Source organism: Drosophila pseudoobscura, chromosome X (genome assembly GCF_009870125.1).
Source record: "Drosophila pseudoobscura strain MV-25-SWS-2005 chromosome X, UCI_Dpse_MV25, whole genome shotgun sequence".
Classification (NCBI taxonomy): Eukaryota; Metazoa; Arthropoda; class Insecta; order Diptera; family Drosophilidae; genus Drosophila; species Drosophila pseudoobscura.
In genome coordinates, this window is record NC_046683.1 from 50,851,686 (window position 1) to 50,877,497 (window position 25,812).

Sequence of the window (25,812 nt, forward strand, 5' to 3'; positions counted from 1 at the left end):
TTTGGCCCCAGCTTCAGCTTCAGACTCCACTCAACGGCCACGTAACGAGAGGACCAAACACCTTTATTTTGCATTTATTGTGTGCCAAGGCGCAGGGACAGGAGGACAATGAGGTAAACTTGGGCAACAAGGATCTGCCAGAGGGGGTAGGCTTTGCGGAGGGCTCTAAAGGGGACCCTTGACGCGTTGATTGATTGTGTCAGAGGTAGGGACGGTTACAAAGGTGAGGGAAAAGTGAAAGATAGTACACCGGAGGGTAAGTAAAGTATACAGCAATTGCACAGTGGTTCGGAACAGCGTATAATATTTGAATATATTTGAATATTGAATTTGAAGTGTACGAGGGGGTTTTCTCGGTCTGCAATCCCTTTTGATAAGAGATTGATTCTTGATTAAGATCTAGATTAGTCCTCAATTTATTGATAAGATATATCCCACAACTAAAGAGCGAGCCCCAGCATTGCATTCTAGACCCCCATAATAGGTATCCTCTCTTAAGCGTATAGCAATCCAATAACTGACAATATGTTAAAGCCTCTTAACCCCCATAGTCAAATCGACGTACCTTTTGGATTGCGAGGATTTTATGGCCAAATACGGGGATTGCGTCGGTCTTCAGTCAGTGTAATTTCGATTTTCCTTTATTGTCTTTTATCTTTATGTGTACGAGTAAGGGTACGGGTACGGAGGACCTGTTCGGGGGGGTACAAGGGGGTACGAGTGTATACAAATCGGGAGGGCAATGGCAATGTAAATTGTTGACGCGCATTGAAAGGCTTTGGCTGCTCGAGTGTCTGTTGCCTGTTTGCATAAGCCCTGGTCGGCAGACCAGTCAGGTAGTCAGGTGGCCAAATCAAATGAATCGAATGCCAATGCCGAGCCCGATGCCGATGCCAACGGCAACGCCAACGCCAACGCCAACGTCGATGCCGAAGAAGGGCCTTTAAAGAACTGTAGCTCTCCCGTGTTGACACAGGTGTGTGCCTGGATAAATAGATTGGATAGGGGACCCGCGCCCTCGCCCTCGCCCTCGCACTCGCCCGCGGCAACGTGTCGTGACTGTTAAAGTTGCGACCGCATATTAAATTACGGCCCGCAAAAATTGGTCGATTAGATGGGGGCGTGTCAAGTCATGTCGAGGGTCGGGCAGTAGCTGTCTGTGTCCCATAGAGTTTATGCCCGGTCAACCGCAACAAGTGAACGCCCCTAGCAAATTGTTGCGCATACGCAGCGGTGTCACCATAAGCGGTCGGTGGCAGCAACGAGCGATGTCAACGGCGACGGCCGTATGGCTTTCAGTGTAAAAGTTTCCATTTTTGTGGGTCATAAACGTAAAATATCTTTATTGTGAATGACGCTTTGAGGTTAAAAATAAATCAGGGCCCAACCACGTGGCGTATGCGTAATGCGTAAATTTATCTGAAGCTCTTTGCGTACCTGTGTATGTGTGGGTGTCTGTTTGTGTCTGTGTCTGTGTGTGTGTGTGTGTGTGTGTGATTTTATCGGTGTATGGGTGGGTGGATGAGTACGTGTGCTGTGGCGGCTTTTATGGCACTGTCTGTGTGTGCCCTCGTCTTTGCTTGAATTTTCCGAGTTTTCTTTCTGCCTTGCTTTTGTAGTCATTTGTGAAAATATTGCCTAACAAAGCGTTAATAAATGAGGCATTTAATTAATTGCCAGGCCACGGCTGCAATTTAATTATGTCACCTTAGCACCTCGGGCCGTGAAAGAACTTTAATGAAATTTAAAGAGGCTCAGAGCACAGAGGCTGGCTCTTCAATCTTGCTCTGACTTACACTGAGAGAAAATGCATTGCTTGGGCAAATATATTCCAATTTAGCAAACCAGTTAGTACACTCTATAAGGCGCCAACCTGAATGATATAGGCCATTTCTGGCTATCTGAGATGCCTATGCTCGTATTTACCTCTGTCTACGTTTTACGGCCGTTTAATGCGCTTCTCACGGGTAGCAATACAAAAGCTGGAACAATATTAATGAAGAATCTATAAGTCATGTGTAGTATTTTCTTCTTCTTGCTGGTGCTAGTTCTCGAATTTATTCAGTTTTTGCACAGCTCATACCTAAACAGGTATATTTTTCGCAATTATACTATAGTGAATATTTGAATATACCTAAACAGGTGTATTTTTCGCGATTATACTATAGTGAATATTTGATAGTTGTGTGTTACTTCTGTCAAAATCTGTCTCCCTCTTTTTGTTGTTGCACTCTTCGTCCGTAGCTTAGGTTTAAAGTTCCCTTGAGTTCCTTCTGTCTTGGTGTTCCCCTGTCGTTACTCTGTCTGAAGGTTCTCCTCAGTCATGTAATCAACTGCTTTTGTACAACCTTTACTGAAAACAAAATTAAAACTCTGCTGCGCATGTACATACGTATTTAATATAATTTTATTAGTGGCTGAATTCTGCAAAATTAACGTTTAGCCTGAATTGCCGCCAAGATGAGTTGAGTAATGAAATCAGCTTTTGGGCACAATTTTTCGCAGAGTGTACAACACAGAGCTTTCCATTTATCGTATGAGGCGCTCTAAAATAAATTGAATTGCATGCAGACATGAGAGACAAGAGGCAAGCAGGCGGAGGAGGAGCTACGCCTTATTCCAAAGCTGGCCAGTGGCAGGGGAGAGAAAGGGTGCAGGAACATCAGACGCTGAAGGAGGACAAGTGCAGACGTCAACACTCCAAGGGGGCGCTATGGCGATGGCTGTGACTGTGGCAAGGAAGTGAGCCAGTTTGCTTCCACAATAAGCAGCAATGGCAACCAAAAACCAATGTTTATTCTGATTCACAAAACAGAGTCAGCAGACCCGAGAGCAGACATCACAGACATAAAGGCATCAGCCATCAGGCATCAGGCAATTCAACTTTGCACTTGGCTACAGGAAAGGCTCCCGAAGGCTCGCAACAGCAAATCTCTGGCCATGCCATGCGCTCAATGGAATCGACCCAGGATTAGTGCCTAAGCCCGCTACGACAGGACATTTAATCTCGTTGTTGTATTAGAACTGGTGTGAGGTGGCCACGCAGCGACACGACACGGTACGGTACGGTACGGTACGGCAGGAGCCGAGAAACGCTGAAACCCTGGAACCCAAGACCCAGAAACCAAGACCGACAACTGAGACGACAGCAACAGCTTAAAGTGCTTCAAGTGGCAGCCAGCCATGGCGGAGGTGGTGCCCCTGCTGGCTTCCAAAGGGTAATGCCTCTACTTAGCCTGTTGCCATTGTTGCTGTTGCGTTGAATTTTATTGTAATTCTAGGAATTGTTATTTCTACTTTAACAAGCCGAAACCGAATCTCAGCCCTCCATTTACAATCCATTGGCATTGCGTGTGGGCCCCCAGAGATGACTCAACGACGACCCCTTTCATCTGCTACGTCGAAGTCCTTCTCCTCCTTAATACAGAGCGAAGACGAGTGTCGACGTCGCTTTTTGTGGCTTGACGCAAATTGCCATAGCCACAGCACGAGAGTCGAATGCCAATGTAAATTCGGGACCCACTCTCAGCTTTCCAAATGCGGTAGATAAAAAAAGTTTCCAAAGACAACTCAAATTTTAAATCTCTGGAGTTCGCAAAAATAACTTAAATTGAATGGTTTTCGTTATTGACCACAAAGTGTAAATGCTTTTGGATACATTTCTCAGCATTCTTTTGAGGGAAACTCTGTTCTGTTCTGCTCTGCTCTGTTCTGTTGTGTAATTGCAGGCAAGTGAGGGGAAGCTGCTGTAAGTTTTCATTAACCAAAGTGCTGCTCTGGGCTTTGCTTTGCTGCTGGTCTGCTCTAGTTTCCAAAGAAATATGAGGAAATGGCCTGGCCATGGGTCACATCTCTGCCAGGCCCAGCGGAGCTTTCGATTCGTAGTCAAGTTCCAGTAAATTGATTGCAGGCCGTACTCTCTCCTTGAACTCCTTCAGCCATGCAAATAGTCGAAATTGGTGGGCTACACACACACACACAAACACAAACACACACCTACACGCAAAGAGAGAGAGGGAATAAAGGGGATATATACCCCAAAAATATATGGCATAGCAAAGAATAAACGAAACTAATTTCCGGCCATCCGACAATCGACACAAATAAAAGCGCATCAAGCCGGAAATCGAGTTAAAACGTAAGATAAAAGGACCCCCAAAAGGCAGCGGTGGCATGTCGTTGCGCATTGCGTGACTCTAATTAGTGGCACAGAGAGAAGTGAGGCGTAAAGAACAGAAAGGTGGGATGTATGTAGGCATGTATGTATGTGTGTGTGTGTGTATGCGGAGAAAGCGAGGAAGATAGAGACGTTGAAACAGCGACAGAGACAGAGAACGGATGCTGCTGCTGCTCCTTTTTGATGGGTCGCATATTGCGGAGCGAAGTTTTTACAACCGCCTGCTCATCTGTGGCACAGGAGATGGTTGACTGCCACTGTAGCAAGTTTGCAAATAATGCAGTTGCATGGCCATCCAAGCTACGTGCCACACCTACGCCTCACCCCCGCACAGACACACACACAGATGTACTACCCCCGCACGTGGCAGACAGCAAAGTGCGGAACTAACGATGTGGCCAAAACCACCCAAAATGTTGCTCGAGTGCAGCTCAAACTGCGATTACGCTGCTTCCTGTGCGGCTGGAGTCTTGTTGCACACTCTATCACTCTCGCCATCTCCTCCTATCTCCCTCTCTCTCTTTCGTTCTTGCACTGCACCAGATGGTATCCTTGCAATATGCATATTGTTGTTATTGCTTTTATACAGGGAACACCTGGGATTTGGAGAGTGTATTTGGTTGCAACTGGGTGACAGTACCAATGGCGGCGACAGGTGTGTGCACCACTACTCTCCTGACATATGAGTACAGTGCGTCAAAAAAGTGTTTTTCCCCCAGTAAAACTTGCGTTACAAATTTAAATATTCATCTCGTGTGCCCCTCATGGATCATTTTCTACATACATTCCTCTGTCCATGAATTTCTGAATTTTTTCTGAGAACCCTTGGCTAACCACACGGTGCAGCACAGTCGATTCGAGCACTTCTCACATGCCTTTTACTGCCCAAAAATGACTCCCATTCCGTCCCCTGGCTGCAAGAGCATTTGCATGCACTTCGCATACGTGCACGCATCGGAGTTCTCGTTTTTATGCATTTTTCAACGGATAAACATCCGTTTGGACATTCATGGGGCAAGAACGTGGAGCAAGCAGCAGGCAGCAGGCAGCAGCAGCTTCAGCAGGAAAACGAGATGCAACAGGCAGTGAAAAATGCATTTCAGTTTGTGCGCTGCTTTAATACAAAGGCTAATTAATAGTCGGTCCACGCATGCAGTAGACAGTATGTACTTCATATGAAAGCTGATGTCCCCACGGCAACGCCCCCCATGCACTCATCAAAATGAACAGCGAGCAAGCGGTACGGTAACCTTTTGAGCACTGGTTCTGGTCTGGCTGCTAGGCGTCGCCTCTGCCCCTGCCTCTACCATTGAAGTTCGTATTAAAGTATTTCCTGCATGGAAAGGACATCAGTGTTGGACGGGATTCCCAGCCTCGTGTGTGGGGGCTTATAAAAACACACAGGACACTGGACACTGGAAACTGGACATTAGACACACCACACGGAACACAGATATAGTGACTGTCTGCTCTCACCCACAAACAGTTCACTCTCTTAATTTCCGGTCTGTTGTTCCGACCAGCGGACTAATTAAAAGTTCAGACTCTATACATATACTTGTAAGATATGAAAGGTCGCCAGACGAGTTTCGAGGCAGCAAAAGCAGAAAAGCCTTGACCTTGATGGGAGGCAGCAGGGAATTACTGTCTAGATTCGTATCCTCCCTTTGTACATTTAACTTGCAATTAAATTGAAATTTTTGTACCTTTCTAACGAATGAGAGGGAGAGGAAATGAATGGCGCATAGAACGGCTCTCAGGGGACAGAGAAAATCGCCTGTAGCTTTATGCCTTTGTAGATTTAATCTTCCAAGTAATTTTTCTGACTTTTTTCTCAGAAAACAGAAGCCAATTTAATGTCAACATTTGCACTAGAATTCCGATGGCCGCCACGCCATCCAGGATCAAAACCCTTTGCCAAAAATGCTTCGGGCTCCATTTACATGAACTGAGCAGATTTTTTCGCGCAGCGAGGGGAAACAACCGAAACCGAATAGAATATGTTGGCGTTTGCTTTTGCCTTTGCTTTGGTTTTTGGTTGGCTGCAAAAATGTTTGCAGTTGCAACAGCAGCAACCGCAAAAACCTCGTCATGGTAACCGAAAACTTGTGTGCCACATTCCCTCCCCCCACCCACACACACACACACACACACATAGATGCACACTATTCATACGGCATGGCATACATGTATGAGTTGCTGGGAAAATGTTCAATTATGAAACGGACGAGGTATGGCACAACGTTAGCTTAAGCGGATTAACGAAAATTGAATTTTCAATTTGCAATTGATTGCACTCTTGGCCACAAGGAAGGAGGGCACGGCACGGCTCGAAGGACACCGGCCAAATAGAAAACTGACACAAGAAAAGGGACGAAGGACGGCTCTCCTTTCGATCCTTTCCTTTCAAGTCTGTCAACCAAAACAAAAGTTCTTAATCTAATCAGGTTAAATGAGTTTATTGATTGTCTTTGATTACGGGTATACGGGTACGGGTACGGGTACGGGTACGGGTACGGGTACCGGTACGGGTACGGTAGCTGGTCGTCTAAACTCAATTGCGGCTTTAAATTTGGTAGATGGTGTTGATTCATTTAGGATTATGAGGCAGGCTATTAAGCTGGGGCTTACTGCCTAATGAAATTCCATCGAGCATCGAGCATGAGTATGATAATTGATCTGACCTAAAATGTAATCAATGACTTTAAAACCTATTTCTAAAGAAATGCAACGTTTCAGCAGTGAAAGTTACGATGAATTGTAGAGATGATGGTTATTCTAAGTTAGTTACAATTCCAGGAAAAATACTTTCAGCCACTTAAGGTAGTGGTATTTGCCACTTTCCTGCCAAATAATAATTACTTGTTGTTGAATTGATTTCCCGTGAATAATAAACATCTCATTAGCCACGCAATGGAAATGTAATCAATTGAATAACGAGTAGCTATAAATAAATTCAACTTTTGCTTTATTTTTACTCGAATAGCGATAAATGAATTTATCTTTTATTTTATGATAATTTTCTTTACGAATATGTAATTTTATATGAATGAAATGCCACCAATAAATAACCTCATTTGTGTGCTCTGAATATTTGAGGCCATGAATAATTCAATAAAAAGTGGGATATTTGTTAGCATATTTATTAATATTTATGCAGATATTATAAATCTAGCCCGATGAATCCTCTTCTTATTAGTCAAACCTGAACCACAAAACTTTGCTAAGCAATATTGCATTTCTTGGAAATGATTTATACTCCAGGAATTTTCCAATCCCAATAAAATACAACTTTTGCAACCGCAACGTCACCTTCACCAAGGACCGCTATATCCACTGCCTTCTCCCACAGAAATTTCCGGCTGCTGGGTGACACTTCTCATTGGTCTTTTGTTTAGTTTGGCTTTTAGTTTTAAAATAGGGATAGAAAGAAAGAAACTTTTGTGTCGCAAATACTTCGAAAGACTTTGCTGCTGGCCAAGAAACCGACAGAAGCTGACAAGTTGGCCCGAGGAGAAGGTCTCAGCCGGTGCATAGCGTAGAATTTAGTCCGATTGTCTTATTATGCTTTATAAATCGAATGATGGCTGCTAAACTGACTTTGAATGGCATCAAAATCAGGATATATATGCAAACGAGCATAAAAAAGCTTTTTTAAAAGTCGCCAACTCACAACAAAAAATCCTCACACACCCACTCACCCACACACACACGCACACCCACACACGCACATATAGGATTTTGGGATACATTTCCTCCCTCTCTCCCTCTCTCCATCTTTCCTGTATGTGTCATCCCATTTTTTTCTGAATATTTCCCTCATGCGTTCATATAAAGAAATATTTTCCACATTTTTGTTCGCTTTCTTTTTCGTTCGAAATCAAATTAAAGGTATCTTGTGCGTATGGATGTGTATGTATCTGTGTGTGTGCGGCTGTATGTATGTGCGTGTGGGTTTATTATAAAAATGCCATGAATTGCTCGCGTATAAAAGTCATCATTAATTTCTCTGTGACGCTTTTTTGACATCCATTTTTGGAATTTATTCACTCATTCATGAAGAGGCATCGGAAGCAGCACCATGAATAGCAGCAGAAGCAGGAGCAGCAGACAGACGTCCCTCGGAGCAGAGGGCAGGGCCACCAGAACACGCTACTTGTTGGAGTGCTAGATTAATTTCAGAGAATTTTCAGATGTTCTGTAAGATGTTCAGATGGTCTGTACATATTATTTGGTGGATGTATGGAAGAGCATTGGAGAATGCTAAGAAATATCTTCGGTTTAATTGAAGTTTAGTTGCAGGGAAGTACTCTATACTCTATACTCTCTATACACCTTAAAACGAAAACGAAACGTTTTGGCTGAAAACGTAATCCGCAAAAGTAAATGAAAAACGGAGCCTACCTGTATATAATATAAGAGAAACTTAAGAGTTCTTTCTTTTCTATAGAAGACCAATTAACGCAGGGAATATATGATTGTGTAGGCCTTTTTTTTATGACAATTTCAATCAATTCTTATTCACTTCTTCTCATTATTCATACAATCAATCGCTGAGTAACTATTAGTCGAAACCCTCTGGGGCACAACTAATTCGTGGGCACTTATTCGTTTCTTTGGTGGTTTTTACGAGTTCATCAAAGTTGTGGTTGGTTTTTAAAGACTTTGGGCCATGTGACAGGCATAAACAAGGTCATAAAATAAAAATGCGTCCCCTCATAAAATGAGACCAAAGATTGCCGCAAAATGCGGCACAGATTCAGCGGCGTGCGAGAGAGAGCAGCTGCTGCAGCAATAACCAAGGCGAAGCAGAGTGTGGCAGGCAGGAGGCCGAAGCAGTGGAGAACAATGCCCGGCAGTGTCTGCAATTTATTATGCATACGCCCTGTAGTGCATATTTGTAGCGTGATAAAATCTGTTAATAGTCGCATGAATAAAACATCGCCAAAAGCCCATCGCTGAACGCACAACGCATGCTCCTGCCGGGGCAGGTGCGAATCCCCAAAACCGGAAACTCTTAGCCGTATCGCTTCCGCCGTACGGAGCGAGACGGTGATTGCTGAAGCCGTTGTTTGGTAGCTAATAAAAATTGCTAAACGCACTGCCATCAGCCCCTGCACCGACCGACGGTGTATTCTTTTCACAATCAGTTTGACGGCAGAAACTAATTTACTTGTCACTTTTAATTATTGTCTGCTATTAACCGAAGCGTAATCCGCCCCCCCCGTCCCCACCACACAGGACCATGTAAATCTACTAGGACCTACTAGGACAAGAGAAGCGCTGAGACAGAGGGAGAGCTGTGGTGGGAGAGATCTGTGGGTGGCTTGCGGCTACGGGAGGGAGGATGCTGGTGCTGTTGCTGCGAGGTCCTTCGCCCTCGGGATAGTGGCATATTATTAGACCATATAAATTCATGTCAGTCTGCTTTCGGTTTAATTAACTTTCATGTTTGTATTACCCTATCTGTGTGTATTGTGTAGGCCGTTGTGCGTAGGCCAGTGTAAAATGGCTTTGTTACTACCGCTTGTTGCTGTTGTAATTGTTATTATGCCACACTAATGACCAGAAAAAGAGAGGTGGAGAACGGTCCATCGTCATAGCTGGCTTCTGTGGTCACTGTACGCTGTCGGTGTGCATGTCCGGCATGTCCGGCATGTCGGGCATGTCGGCATGGAATTGCCCCAAAACCTAATTGTCCTGTCCCCACAAACGGGCGACCAAGCAAACTCGGTCAATTAATTTTGTGTACGAGCACAGAAATCAACCTAAATTTTCAAATTGTTTTGCTAACAAACCAAAGCGCCCACAGCCAGTACATGTATGAACGCATAATTTAGTTCACTTCATATTTGAATTGGACCAAAATCAATCAATACATCAATACACATAAATGCATATATATACATATGCGTAGGTTCCCTTTCTGGTCGTTAAATGGGGGCTGAATCTTCTGTAACTAAAATGTACATTCATGCATTGATACCCCTACTGATGATAGTGAAAATATCATAAATTCTTAAACAAAAAATGAAACTTCAGCAAAATTCAATGCTCAAAGTGATGGCAAAGTAAATATTTTAAAAATCATTTAAATCAAACCCTGCCCGCAAGAGCGCACCAAAATGTATTCAAAAAATGTCTGACTTGACTTGTTTTTATAGGCAGAAGCGGAAACGGAAATGATTTGTTGTTCTTTGCGGCTGCTGTGGTTGTGCGTACAAATGTAATGACTGCTCGACAGGGCTTTCAGTTTTGATTTCCGCACATTACTTACATTGTATTTTATGTATGTATATATTTGGTTTGTGGGGGCAGCCATAAAATATTCACATCAATTCAGCGGCAGAAGCCGCAGAATTAAAAACCGAACAATCAAGCGGCACGGCACTTGAACTTTTCCAGCAAAACATATCCATATACTCGTATTATTTTTTTTGAAACGAGATCTTTATTGTCGTGCATATGTATTTGTATTTATTTCACCTGTGGTACCACCCGTAGGTCTGATAGCCTAGATGGCTGGCGAATAAATAGCTGATGCATTGATGCAGGCCATTAGGCATCGCGAATGCAACTGGAAGCTGGAAGCACGCTGGCATACGACCGTTTATCCGTTTTCCGTTTTCAGGCCCCCCTGCTGCCCCCAGCTGCCCCCTCCTTCGCCTTTGAATAAACACAAAAGCTGTTGCTGATGCTGTCGGTGCTGCTTGTGTGTAACGCAAAGCAAACAGCATAGGAAAAACATAGAAAGCAAACACACGGCTATGGGAACGGGAAAATGTGAACGGGACTGGCAGACCACCCATCATGCCATAGAGAGAAAACAACTCTGTGTGTGTGTGTGTGTGTGGGGGGTGGGGGGCATGCAACTCAAGGGCCGCAGCTCACATTTTATCCTGCATACTTGCTGGGGCGTTATTTATAAAGAAGCGTCGCAATCAACTGCGGCAGGGCGCTAGGGCGCCAGGGCAAGTGGCAAGTGCTTTCGCTTCGTTTCGCTTTGCTTTTGCTGTTGCTTCTCCTGTTGCTGTTGCTGTTGCTTTTGCTGTTGCTGTTGCTGGTGGTGCCACTTTTGCCAGATGACCTTACGATTTAGCCTTGCCATTAATTTCAGTGCATCTGTGAGTACTTTGCTAATTGAACAAATATTTATTAATAGCTTGCTCAATTATTAAGCTTCATTAGGGCCAGCCGTGCGGAAAGGCTGTGAAAGTTTTCAATTACGTTTAGAAATGAAATGCTTACCTTGAGGCTATATAACAATTCTACAAAAAAGCCACAAACAAAATGAAGTGCCCTCAGCAAATTGAAGTACCCTTAATAGCAAAATGCAGCCCTGCTTTATCGATTTCCCCCGGTATGATCGTGCATTTATCGCCCATTGCTTTGTCATCGCCATCAAAAAAAGCAGACAGTAATCAGTGTTGACTAACGTCCCGACCGCCACGCGCCGGCGGTGGAGAAACAATGAACGGAAAGATAAAGTAAACTTTGGCGACAGGACGCGGGAGTTCATGTGTGGAATAAAAATTGCCAACTAATTAAATACACCTGATATATGTGCGTCACGTTCGCGACGTTCGTCTGGGCCTCGGGTCAGAGGTCACCTGCTGGCGCAGCTGCTGATGTTGCTTCTGCTGATACTGCTCTTCTTAATGTGCAAATAAAATTGCGTTAATGTTCTTGCTCTGCATACTAATTGCAGCAGAGGAGAGGTAGCGCCTGGTCCAGTCGCCACATGATGCTCCGTTTCAACGCGAAAGCTCATAGCCACCGACTGCTTGGCATAATTGCCCCGCTTCGGAACGCACTTTTCAAATGGCAACCGACACCCACCAGCATGCCAGCCACCATTAAGGCTTAGGGTGAAGGCGCAACAAGCGTGAAAGTCAAATCAGCTGCCAAACGGCCTCGGTTCTCGTATTCGTCCTGCTCCTGGCCCTGGTCTTGGTCTAAAATCCACCATGCTCCTTCCCCCCACCCCCCACCACCCTACGAAAAGCCCATTTACATGCCCTTCCAAGTATTAAACTCCACGAGTGTGACATTGACTGAGAGACCCACTTCTGGCAACCGGCGGCTGGCTGCCTGTCTCTGATCCGACTCCCGCGCCTTCCCTTGCCACAACAAACTGTTGCTTCTCAGCTGTTCTTGGCCTGGAGTCGCCCCTCTTTATAGCGGCTGCGCACTGGCCACCGCCTCCTCTTTTTTAGTACATGTACGAGAGTGCGGCGCGGCTATCTAGCTTTGAAACTGTGGGACTGGGACTACTGTTACTGGGGTCGGGGTCCTTCGGTTACGGGTTTCGGGTTTCGGGGCTTCCCCTCTTTGCGCAACAGTTTAGGGAAATTTTTACGTTTGATTGGGACTTTTTCTAGCTGTTGCTTCGCGGCGGCACAAGTCGCATCGCCTCGCGCCGGAGTCAGGCACGGCACTTAGTCTGTTTGGGGACTTCACGGCGTGCGAACGTGCCAGGATTGTGAACGGGAGCATTTAGATTCAGCTTCTGCTTCAGCTTCAGTGGGAAATCGACAAATCAGCCAAAAGGCATATCGCAACGGTCAGCTAAATACACACACTTATAAGCACACAGGAGAGAGAAGTTTCAGGTATAATACACACATATGCTGTACTCCCCTCACTCCAGAATAGAGTGAAAGAGCGAAGGAGATGTGCTGCCTATAAACGCGTTTAAATATTTTGAAAATGCTGCCGTTGTCGTGGTGCCGCTTTTTTTTTGTGCCGAACCCAAAAACGGCGGACTGCCTGCCATTCAGAGTCGCATGAGCGTTGACCGTTAAATGTGCCGTTAATTTTTTGTATGCTTAAAATGTGAATGGATTTCCCAGCTTTTCATTCCAATCTTTTTTTTGTTTTTTTGATAAAAGTGACTTTATTTTCCTCAAATTTGTGGAGCATAAATCTCTTCAAAAATCGAGCAGGATAAATTTCTGGGAACTTTATTATGTGAAATTTCTAAAACTTTTTCAAACTTTCGACCGTGTACCATGTCATCATAAAAGAGAGAATGTATTTTTTATATGCCACAGCTCAGTGTCGGTGTCGGTCTGGGCTTGGATTGTGATCCGTGTGGTTCCTGTTGTGGTGTGTGGCATATTCCTGGCCATTTCAGGTGAGTTAACAAATCTCGAATTCCACTGAAAACCGCATTCAAAACATTTAAATTTTCTGAAAGCATTCCGCTTTGACTTTTGTCTTTTGATTTCGACTGTCAAAATGCATTAAACGCTCACATAACTTCTGCCATAATGGGAACTAATTAAAAAGTACCACCATTGGCAGGAATTTGCTGGATTTTGTGGGTCCATCGTTAAGCTGCTCTCTCTGTTAATTAATTAGTGATTTTGGGGCGAATGTCGAGGACAGATGTTTGATGGACAGTATTTTTCGTTGTTGAAGGGCAGAGTCCATGACCTTGTGGAGGGGCTTAAAGCTATTGGTTTAGAGTTCTGTAAATACAGAAAGAAAAATTCATAAAGTCAAGAATAATAAATATTTATTTGTCTGTCCTTCTTTAAAGTAAACTTTGCTTAAGATTTCTTTCACACGTATAAAGTTTGCCCGAGTGTAGCAAAAAATGTGAGTAATACCAAAGGAAAAGTCTTAAGTTTTCCGCTTGTTAAGCTTTGGTTTTAAGTAATCCATCTCTTTGACAACATTTTAATTTGTCTGCCTTAAGGGTACATTTTAATACAAGATTTTGGTGCAAAGGAAAGTTCAAATATCAAGAATAGTGCTTTAATCTGTTGATTTTGGTTTTTGGTTTACTTTGACTTTTAAATTCTTATATGAATGTGTGTGCCTTCCATTAAAATCTTGCAATAAACTGTATATGAAAGCATAGACGACCAATTCCATTAATTAAGGGACTATATTTCTCCCATTTTTCTTATAAATCCAATTTTTTTTTGTGATGAACTAATTTTATTTAATAATTTCAATATGTTGGCATTTTTCTTTCGATATATCTGTACATGTGTATGTATTTATATATATAATAAGTAAATTTCATATTTAATTTAATACAAAATTTCTATATATAATTTATCTATATTTTTTTAAGAAAGAAAACATTACTTTTGTATTATGAATAGACTCACAATAGAACTGGCATCGATTGATATCATATTATTTTGTTAGAAAGAAAATAACAAAAGAATTGTGAATCGCAGAAGGAAATGGAATCGAATTGAATGAAATTTTTACAATGACTTCTTTATGATACTTTGGTCTTTTGACATAGAAAAATCTTCGAGCGACATCGATGCAAATATTGCTGTGTTGAATTCCAGATATTAAAGCAGAATATAGCCAACAAAGCAATGCAAAATAAACATTTTCGTGTTTAATTAATCGGTTAGAAAAAAAAGGGGTCCTTTGATAGTCTGAGCATCCTTCAAAACAACAACATTCAATGGAATATTTAGGTCAAAGCGCAAGAGGGTGCTATTATTATTATGCAACTCAATAAGCGTGCCAAAGGAAAAACAATCTGCTGGAAAGTGTTCCACTTCCTCCCACGACTTTCCTCAATGCAATATTTTTTGCATCAGCCACTCGGCGTAGGTTTTGTTGTTGCCATCTCTGGCATAAAATTTCTCCTCAAACTTATGCAAATTTCTGGCTTATAATTTCGCCTGAAATCAAAAGTTATAAGTAGAAGCGAACGCGAACGCAAAAAGCGGTGGGGCGCTGGAGCACTGGAGCGCTCGAGCACGAGCAGGAGAGAAGGAGAGAAGCTTGAGCATGTTGCCAATTTTGAGTGATTTTGGATACCTGCTGCAGCAACAGGAAACTTAAATTATGTTTTTATTTTTAGACGCAATTGTTTGAACAAAAAGAAAACGGCAAGAAAACCCCGCGTAATGACATAATTTGTAATTTGTTTTGCTCTGGGAAACGGCAAGTTCTCTCAGTTCTGGACTCTGCAATTTAAAATAATTTCTACTTTTGCCCCCTAAATGCCATTAAGTCATTCAGGGCATTGTAGACGGGCTTGCAGTGGTGGAGGAAAACTTTTAGCATTCAATGTGTGTGTGCATGTACAATACTTCTTTCGGTGTTGTTTGTGCGGGGCGGGGGCTGCAGGCTTTTGTTTGCTGTTCTTTTTTCGTCCTTCTTGTGTTCTGCTGTTCTGCTGTTCGCTTCCAGGTCGGTGTCTGGTATGTGTACGTATATTTATGGGGGTGACTGTGGGTGCATGGTTTTTTTTAGTACTGCATTTATGCACATAATTGAGTGCTGCCAGAGTTGACGAAGATAACACACACATTTTTTTTTACCGGTTTTGGCCTTTTTACACGTCTGCGTTTATCGTTTTTACAATGGTTTTGCTGTCAGAAAGTTTGTTTTTATTCACACAGCGAATAAAAACACACAAAATTCTCACAAAATCCACTCTAAACTTCATTAAGAACAATTTGCATGATTCCTAGCCTGGTGAGAGGTTAGAAACATAGTTCTAAAGGAAGTTTTTAGGAGGCACTGAGGAAAAAAGCGTTGTAAATGTGATTTCAAGGTCTGATGCTTTAATTTTCATTCAAGTTTAAAAGTATGCTAACTAATTGATAAATTTAACTGCTCGTCTGGGGGCCAGTAAGGCCGTTTGCCTAACAGTTAGCTAACATTTAGCTTGCTCCCAGGTGACTGCTTTTCCGTCACGTAAAAGTCCTTGTTAGGTTTTTAACCATATTAAAATCATAGGAGAGCTAGTCTCCTGCAAGAGCACACACAATCACCATGTTGCCCTATGAGAGCTTCAGAAACTCCTCCTACTCTCGAATAACACAATTTTCCCTGAAAATTCCGCTCGATTAGTTTTCGACGCACACATGGCCTCGCAAAGTTGCTGCTAGAAATATATTTACCAAAAATTGTTCGCTGAAACAATTTGCATTTCATTGTCGCCTGGCAAACTGCATTTCTGATATTCATAATTTTCCTGGAAAATTGTGGAAAATATATGCGATTGATTCCTCTGCTCCACACGACTCTTCTCCTCTCTGTTTTCACAATATTAATTAGGCTGCCTTCTCTCTATGGGGGTGGCTGGGGAGCGAAAATTGAATATCAAAAATGGTTCTTCCATTTGCACTAGCAAACATATTTCTGCTGCCTCGAATTTCTGTGCATTGCTGGTCCAATTTATTTGCGAAAATTATGAACTGTGGTTGGGGTTTGCCACTAGTCGGAAAATTGCATTGCAATTTTCAGAAAAACAATGTCTCTTTAGGCTCGTGCCGACCATAAATGTGGTATTTGGTTTTTGGGTTTTGTGTGTTTGTGGAGCGTGGGGAATACGTGTCTGTTCCGAGGAGTGTCAAAAAGTTGAGCAAAATTTGTCTTCATAAAGTTCATCTCCATCTGAAAACTTTCATTATCGTTTAATATTTTTTAATATTGCTATTTTACACTCGTAGAATTCTAAAGAACGTTTCTAATTGTCTTTCTTCCTAATGATGGAAACGTAGAAGAGCAAATTCTATATTCTCTTGTGGTTTACATAAAAATTCAATATTCAATTTAACACGTAAGAACATTCCAAATCGTACATTTATTCGGCAAACCTCACAAAAGGATCGCTCCGTATTCTGCTGGAGGCTGAGCATCGTGAGGCATATCAAGTTCTCAATTTCGTTGATATCCTGAGTAGACCTCCTGCTGCCTAGATATCTTCTTGCCATACCTTCATTTCAACCCCACAATTATTCATAAATTTAACAAATTAAATACCAATGAAATCAAATCTTTTTTGAGTCAATGCTTTAATTATATCGACACAAAACGAAACCCAAGCGTTCGCCAAAGGCTAGATTTAATTTCGCATTGAATGCGAATGCTGGCTACAATAAAATTAATTTGGACTCTAAATGAATGCGATTTCAGGCATATGCTGGGGCATGGCATATTAAAATTCATGTTGCGTGTGCACTAATAAGCAATCAAATTCAATTTCCATCCAGAATGCCATCTGCAGAGTGGCGCTCGATGTCTCAACGCCGTGTAAACAGGCGTTTCGCCCATGCTTCGACAGCTCGTTCTAGAGAGCTGAGCTGCTAGTGCGGGTGCTGGTGCTGTTGCTGTTGCTTAAGCTGTTAAATACCGGAATGAAGCGGCATTATTGAAAACTGATTACTCAGGAGCCAGGCATTCAGTCCAGGCGCTGCCACTGGCCCCCAAACAAACATATTAACGCAGTGAGGCCTGACTTTTACGCATATTGGCCTGGCAATCAAGCCGCCTAGCCAAACATGGCAACATATTGTGCTCACGCACGCGGAAGAATAACAAAGGCAACCAAAAGAGGAATCGCCTCTCAGTAGCAACACTTCGCCAGAGACAAACTAATTGCCCATTCTTCTTAATGCGAATGGATACCAGCCCGGTAGTCCGTACAAGTGTGCCAACAGTACGCATCCGAGACCAACTTGATATCTTCTGTTTGGCTATTTGTACTACAGCCAGAACCACAATTGTAATTTCCTACCAATTAGAAAGGGTTAGAAGGATCTATCCAAATCTCATTTTTTCTTCTGGCAATCCTCAGCGTATAGATACAATGCTTCTAATTAGTGCTTCGGCGGCCTGTGGCTGTTCTAAAATGAGCTTCATAACTTGATTTTGGGGTTCTGAGGCAACAGTTTACGGTCCTTGGCGGCCTCTTGTATACAATAATTATGCCACAATTGTGTTGTTGCTGTGGCTGCTTCTGCTGCTATTGAAGTTGCAGTTAGCCACAATTCAATTACCATCGCTCGTCTGCAACACTTAAGCAAATGCTTAAGCAGCTTTTGTTTCGATCTCATTCCCACTAAGGACAGACACTTAGCCCCGCTCACGCACACACACAGTTCCATTCAATTTTCAAGTGGATACTATGGAGGATAACTAAACAAATTACGCAAAAGATTTAATTAAGCAGCCCATAATGCCTCAGTGACAGCAGCAGCAGCAGCAGCAGTAGTAGTAGCAGGGGCGCAGAAGGAGACGCAGCAGAAGCAACAGCTCTGCTCCCTGGGCACGTTTCACGTGCCGTATACGTAATATGCAAATGTGCGCATTTGGCTCGAGGGGCCATTCCCACCGAGTAGGGGGATGAGATGAGACCCAAGACCAATGACAGGGCAGGAGTATTGAACTCTGCCCCCTGTCCCTGCTATTCCCCGTTAAGAGTGCTCTCAGTTGTATAAGATTATTAGCCCATTTCGAAACAGAGAGAACCCACCTTCCTGAGGCGTAATTAGCAAGTAAGCAGCTGCTGCAGTTGCAACAGGAGGCACTCTCGAATGTATACTATGGAAATGCACCTGCTCGAAGGCATCCGACGAATGGCAGTTTATCCATGCTGATTGCAATCCCAAAAATGTGCTTTCGGGCCGGAGTGGGAGGAGCAGCAGCATGACGCTCGAAAGTATGCTATGGAAATTTGTACAGTTATTATTTCACAGTGCTTTTAAGCAGAAATGTCTGGCCGATGAGTGCTTCATGTCTTTTTGTTTTCGTGTCACGCAACCAACACACATCTGTAGCGCTGGCCTTTGTCCCCCTCTCCCTCTCTCTCGAGCAAGGCGGACTATGTATAAACGAGGAGAATGCAAACAAAAGATGGGGCACAGTCACAGTGGCCCTAACTGCCACACACAACCCCCGCTGTCATGTGTGTGTGTGTGTTTGTCCATGGCTAAAGGGACCGTCATATCTTTTTTTCTAATTGAGACATCTGTGTGCCTGTGCCTGTGCGTGTGCGTGTGTTTGTTTTGGCTACTGTGTCTGTTCGTTTCTGTCCTGCCTGTCTTTCTGTCCTTCCATCTGAGTGTGTGTGTGGTTGTGTATTTGTCTTCAATCAGCGCTTTGCTTGGCAACATGCTGCCGCTGTTGCTGTTGCTTCCTTTTGTTCTGCCCTTTGTGCCGCATCTTCGTCTGACTTTGGGCTAAATATATTTAACGCTCAGCAGAACCTTAAATGCGCACAAATACAGACACATTTTGTCAAAAATATAACATTCAACAAAAAACAACAACACACAAATCTCTCTGCTTCTTGGTTGCCAAAAATAATTCTCTCGCTCTATGCCATTCCCCAGATTTCCTTTCGCTTCGTTCGATGGAGTCTTCCTTGTGGAGAGATGCAGAGGGTATTACGATTTTGAATAGTTGTTTGTTTTGTTGCAGGAATAACGAGTACATATGCAGAACCACATCGATTTCATAGTAGGAAAAGTTTTTGTGAACTCCAGGAATTTGTACAGCTTAAATTGATTAAAATCAAAAAAATTTCACCGAAAAAGCTGGTTTTTAAATCAAATTCTTTACTTTGCCTGAATCAAATAATCATACAAACACTGAGACCGCAAGGGTATTTATAGTCTCTGCCATCGAATATATGTTTTCTATGGTCTCTGTGTTTACGACACACTTTTATCAATTAATTTTCGATGCTTTAGTCCGTGCCCTAAATCCTCCTCCGTGTCCGCGTCCACTTTCTCATCCGCATCCGCATCCGCATTTATCTCCGTGTTCATGCTCATGTCGCGATCAATAAAACCGGCCCGTGCCACATGTCCACGTGTCCCGGCCACGAGCTGCTCGCATTAACAGCTTTCCACCCCAAGGCCCGCACTGTCCACCACCTGCTCTTAGGTGTGCGAGCGAGCCTTTATAAAATTCAAATTGTAATTAACAGCGAATTTGTCCGCTAACTTTTTCAATGAAATTTATTAGGAATTTAATAGCAGGTCAATGGATAAGCCACTACCATTAAAAGCTCGCATTTTCCGCTGATGAAAGTGGGGACTCGTACGGCGCGAAAGTGGAATAATGAAGAATCAATACGGGTATGCCAGCTTCTCGTTTAATGTGAGTTTCATCGCATTTTATAAGCCTGCATTTTAAATGGGAATCCTCTCGAGTTGGAATAAATTAAATGAATTTCATTCACGATACACCAACAGACAGACAGAATGTATGGATTTGCCATTGTTTCGGCAGCTGCGATTTAATTACATTTATTCAGTTTTCATTAAATGCCTGGAGATAATACATGAATTTATACACTTTTGTTTGCTTGTTGTTTTTTGTTGTTTGTTTATTTAGTATTCATTTTATGTATTGAACATATTGTATTAATCAAGTAAACAAGATCTGTCCACCCTTTTATTGGTTAGCAAACTCCGTTAATTGAATGATTTATTTATGCTTACTAGTTTTTATAGAACATACCATACCATACCTAATAAATTCTAGATTCCACTGGCATAAATTTCTTTTAGAGTTTTTTGAGAAAGCCAACCACCAACCCACTAAATGATTCAATTCAAAATAAAATTCCCTGGACTTTTGCGAGTAGATTACAAACGGAATACCATAAAACCGAATCGCATTCGTTCGCCTCGCTTAACCGTCTTAAATATTTAAGCTTGTTTGTCCTCGATTGCAAAATGCTGACCTAGAAAGTTGCCACCGCCAATCGGTATTTTACCGTGCCCTCGGCCTGCTGCTTTCTTGCTGCCATTCTGGCTGTCTGTTAGCCATCATCGGTCCCTGTCCTGTGTCGCCATTCGTCTTTCAGTCCGTCCGTCTGCTGCCGACTCCTCTACACAGTTGGAACTTTGTTCCGTTTGAGTACAGACACCATTAAGCACACAATGCGGCCAAGTTTCTCGGCTCTCATATTTTATTTGTTTACCATCAACACAATTTATTTAACGTACAAATTTCACGCTACTTTGCCCAGAACCTTGGGTCGCCCTAGTCCCTGTCCTGTGTCTGGGAAAAGGCAGGAAAAAGCCAAAAGGTAAATGTTTTCACTAAATAGTTTTACGTTTACTGGAAAATGTATGTACCCTCGTTTGTCCGCCCCATCCCCCACGCATCCCTTAGACTTCCTTTGACTCTGACTGTAAGACGTCTCAAGTCGATTTGCTGGCTTTCCGACCGTTGGGTGCCTCTTGCCAAAATGTTTACCTCCATTGAATAATTCAGTGCACAAAGAATGTATACCAAGCGAAAATAGCAGGCAGACTCCTACGGAGTCTGGGGGAATGGGGAATGGGAAATGCAGCAAGCATGCGACGTGCCTCGTGGCATGAACAGGGAATTTGACACATGTTTTGCAAGTCAAATTGCATCATGTTTCCATTTGGCCAATTGCTGAAGTACGTCTAGAAGTACAAATTTATGCAATTTCATTTAAGCATTTTCCGCCAGATTTTTGTTTCTTTACCCAGCATTTGCCTCTCTGCCGTCGCTATATGCAGTAATTAATAAAGAGATTATGTGCTAAGTGTATTATCATAAATGAATAAAAAGTTTCCGTCACCTCTCTTTTGATCAAACATTCCCACAAGCAGACAGACACCGAGATATCCGTATTGAATGGCCTGGCGTTGGGGGCCCAAACTCATTTAACTTTTTAATTGTTCAGTTGCAAGGCAACAATTCAATAGAATTGTATAACAAGCTAGAACGAAGTTTTCTTTATAAACAAATCTGTCTGTTAAAACAATGCTTTGAGTGCAGCGAGTCATGTAATCATTATTCTGATATCAATTTATTGCAAAAACTATCCGATTGCGGGCAGCCATCTGTGTGTTCGTTTGATTGCAGGATTTCTGCAGTCCATTTGATAAAAGAGCTTTAGCAAAAACAAAACCCACACACATTGTCTCTTATGGAGCTTCTAATTGGTGGATGCTGCCATAAAAAACAAACAAAACGAGCACAGATACTCGATATTACTCGTATTTGGGTACTGTATTGATTTAAATATTTGTGTAGTAATAAATATACCTTTGATTCGTATTACAATTATTAAATTATTAATGGAAAGATGTCTACTAGCTATCCTTAAGTGCTTTTTAATTAGCTTTATTAAATATTTAAATATTCATTTAATCACACAAAGCAAAAACCTTGCCACAAATTCCCGCACGTTCAATCTGAGTTATCAGGCTATGAAACAACAAAAAAAAATCAAATTAAAATAGGCAATTAATTATTACCTTATTATCATGTTTGTTTTTGCATTATTATCAAAAATTTCTATAATTTTCTGCATATACTATGCATGTGAATTCTGATTTTCGGGGGAAGCATGAATTATTAAATTCATTTAGGCAGCAGAGGGCAGCAGAAGGGGAAAATAATTGAATTTTATTGAAAATAAATTATTCATTCAGGGAGGCTCCGGCTTTCAGTGACTTTCGCATTTCTGCGCTTACAGCCGAAACGTTCCGTTTTCAGGTGCTTCCATTTTCACATGTCCTGTTAAGCGCACAATTTAGTGAAAAATCGTCTGTGATGTCCAATTATTTCAAAAAAATATGGGAAGTTGGGTCAATAGGTCCTATTTATAGATATTTTTCCCCTTTAAAATTGCGATTTGTTTCGCATAAAAAGCCGTTTACTTCTCATTTCGACCAGGAAAATGTTTCCGTTTTGAAAACTAAAAAAGTTTTGCGTTTGGCAAACACGGAAATTTATCAAAAGTAAATCGAAAAGTTTTGCCTGCCTGATTGTCCATATTTAATTCTACTTGGTTTTAGTTGAGCTGGGAGATATGTATTTACGACTATTGGCTGAGGTAAACTATCTCTCCTTCTAGTATGTGAGAGTAAAGCGAGCTAAAGTCAGTATCTATTTAAAGAATTCTAGAATACTGACTAAAAGCTGATTACCAAAACTCTTGATGTATTCGCCCATTTCTTCCTCCGTTAGTTTCTACATCGGATGGTATCGAATGAATGTTTCGATTTGAGATCCCCGGGGAGAGGTAGTTCCAAATTTAAATGTACACCAACTATTAGTTTATTTTTATATTAAAGCACAGAGATTGTTGTGAAAATGCATCTGGGATTTCCCTTCTGAAGGTGATTCGCAGTAAATGTATAATACTGTTGGGCTTTTGGCTATTAGGGGGGATTCTAGCAAACGAGTTTAACCCTCGCTTTGCTGGCACTTAATGAACGTATGAATGGAACACAAAGGTCGGGTCGAGTCGGCGCCCATAAGCGCATTAAGTGCAATGAGGGTTTCGAGCTTTCAGCCGGGCTCCGGCTCCAGCTCCGGCTCATGACTCCGTTGTCGGGACAACCCGGTAGCCGGTTGGCGGATGAGTACTGTGAAGTGGCCGCAATTACAGTGAAATTTATATATATTTCTGCTCCCCCTGCTCTCATTGCAGCCACGAACTTGAAAGGAAAGCAGCGCTCCAAGGAGACGACCAAGCGACTGTTACGTAGGCCAGCGAAAGGAAGCGGAAACGCGACTCCTGATTGGCGGCTGGGCAGACATCCAAGACAACGGCAACAACGGCGGCCAGAATTTTCTCTCGTTTGGATAGTGTCGAGGAGGTGCAACGCGGTCGCAGTGGCAGCGCTATCGGAATAGCACCGGCTGGCGGTGCAGCGGCAGGAGTGGGACCAGGACCAGGAGCGGGCGTAGGAGGGGGTGTGGGAGTCGGAGTTGGAGTGGGTGGTGGTGGTCCAGGTTCAGGTGCAGTGGCAGCGGCAGCGGTGGCAGCGGGTTCACCAGCCAGGGCTGGCCAGCAGCAGCAGTTTGGAGGCGGAGGTCTGGGCGGAGGTGTGGCTGCTGTCGGTGTGGGTCTGGGAGCGGGACCGGGAACGATTGCGTCACGGCAGCGGAGCGCCAGCACGGTGCTCGACATAAGCCTAGCGGAGCGCAGCAAGGTCTCCTCCATCGGGGGCCCGCCCTCTCCGCACGTGAGTCTTCTCAAGCGAGGGTCTCTCTACCCCGGCGGTGGTGGTGGTGTCGTGAATGGACTCGGCCTTGGCGATGCGGCGGTGATTCAAACGAAATGCGACACATTTAATGGAGTGGCATTGGGCGTCGGCGTTGGAGTCGGTATCGGTAGCGGTGTGGGCGGTGTGGGTGTGGGCGCTGCCTCAGGTGTGGGATTAGGAACAGGAGCTGGAGCTGGACAACGCGGACGTCTATCATCTCTTTCATCATCATCATCCCCCGCGAGTGTACCAGGTGCAACACTCGGGGATCCATCAGTTGCTGGAGGAGGGGCCGGATCTGCCCCAACCATCGGCAGCGCGCCCGTACAGCCGGGCCCGAAGCGACAGGGCAGCTTCTCGAATGTATTCTCGAAGCTAATCGATGGTATGCCCGCTGGCACAATGTTTGCCAAATTCAAAAGCACCAACGTGGCCGCAGCCACCACGTCGCAGAGTGTCGCCGATGGCAATCCCATTACGCAGTACTTTGAGATTGGCAAGCCGGTGGCTTGTGCCGGGCCAGAGTTGGCCTGGCGCATACACGATGCGTACCGCAAAAGCGACAACAAGGTGAGTTTCCCAATACCCAAAAGCACGAAAACTACTTGCCACAAATGGAAATGCTCCCCGTGTTTCTTTCTGGCAGGAATGCTCGGTGTTTATTTTCGAGAAAAAGGTTGCGGAGAAGCTGCACAAGCCGCGTCGCAAGGAGACCATAACCGAGCTGCTCAAGAGCTCGGTGAAGACACTAGAACGCTTTCGCCATCCCAGAGTGAGTGCCGGCCCTGTCTCCCCCATCGATAATTACTTTTTCGAAGGTCTCCTTTCTGGTACTCTCTTTCTACAGATACTCCAGATCTATCACACCGTAGAGGAGAGTGCGGACACCCTGGCCTTCGCCTCGGAGCCCATCTTTGCCAGCCTCTCGAATGTGCTGGCCTTCCATGTGAGTTTGAGTTTTAGTTTTCGGTTTCAGTTGTGGGTTTCTGACACCGACACGGACATGCAATTTGTGTGTTTGTCGCTTGGATCGAGGCCTAAAGGTAGTCAGTCCTGCCTGTTCCTCCCTGCTGCTACTCCCACAAGGGAGGGAACGGCTAAGATTGTTCTATGTTGATTGTTGTTTCTGCTGTGGCTCTGGTCCTGGCTCTTTCCCCAGCTCTTTCCCTGGCTCTTTCCCTGGCCCCTTCAGTGTTTTGTTAAAGTTTCTCTGCAGCGTAAAGTCAAGTGCATAGTTTGACTTTCAGCCCAGTGCCTTCTTCACCAGAGAATGAGGCAGAACTACTGGGTATGCATGACAGGAACACAAACGCCAGCCAGCCAACCATCCAGCCAGCCAGCACACTCACACAACTAAATCGAATTACACTGGGTGCGTTTGCGTGTTACTATGTCTATGAGAAAGTTTACGCTGCCAGGATTGAGTCAATAAAGAGCTTCGGTTTGGGGCCGCCCAGCTCTGACGTTGATACGCTCGGACAGTACGTTCCGTTATAGATATAGATATAGAAATCATCTAAAGTGTATCTAAATAATGGGATATAATAATGTTGATTCGCTTGGGTATAGTTTTTATACAAATTTAATCAATAAAAGGATAAAGTTAGTAGTCAAGAAATATCCCCTATCAGTATAGTTTTGTTATTCGTATATCTTTGAAACGCACTGTACCTGTACTCCTGCTCGAAAGTGTATTGAGGTGCACACAACAAAATTTCTTACAGAAACAGCAACATACAACACACAGCACAAAACACAAAACAATTACCCAAAGAGCAGAACAGTACCTTTCGAATAGTTTTTCAGTCTCAAGGAAAGTCAATTCCAGTTGAATTACTTTGAAAATTGCCAAAGGTAAAACACAGAGCACAA

General features: G+C 43.4%; 1 protein-coding gene across 12 annotated transcripts in view; it reads left to right on the top strand.

Moving 5' to 3' along the window:
• The window catches only part of bma (SCY1-like protein bma), a 57,265-nt gene that overhangs the window by 11,850 nt on the left and 19,603 nt on the right, over nucleotides 1–25,812 (top strand). For 7 of the 12 annotated variants that reach the window (XM_015187591.2, XM_015187587.2, XM_015187593.2 and 4 more), the window contains exons 1-3: nucleotides 23,474–24,510; nucleotides 24,587–24,712; nucleotides 24,788–24,886. In XM_015187591.2, the coding sequence (XP_015043077.1) occupies nucleotides 24,328–24,510; nucleotides 24,587–24,712; nucleotides 24,788–24,886 (408 nt within the window). In that variant the 5' untranslated portion in view covers nucleotides 23,474–24,327. Of the gene's footprint in view, nucleotides 1–12,607; nucleotides 12,790–13,230; nucleotides 13,314–23,381; nucleotides 24,511–24,586; nucleotides 24,713–24,787; nucleotides 24,887–25,812 lie in introns of those variants that run through there. The other 5 variants (XM_033384883.1, XM_033384884.1, XM_033384885.1 and 2 more) reach the window with 3 other exon arrangements.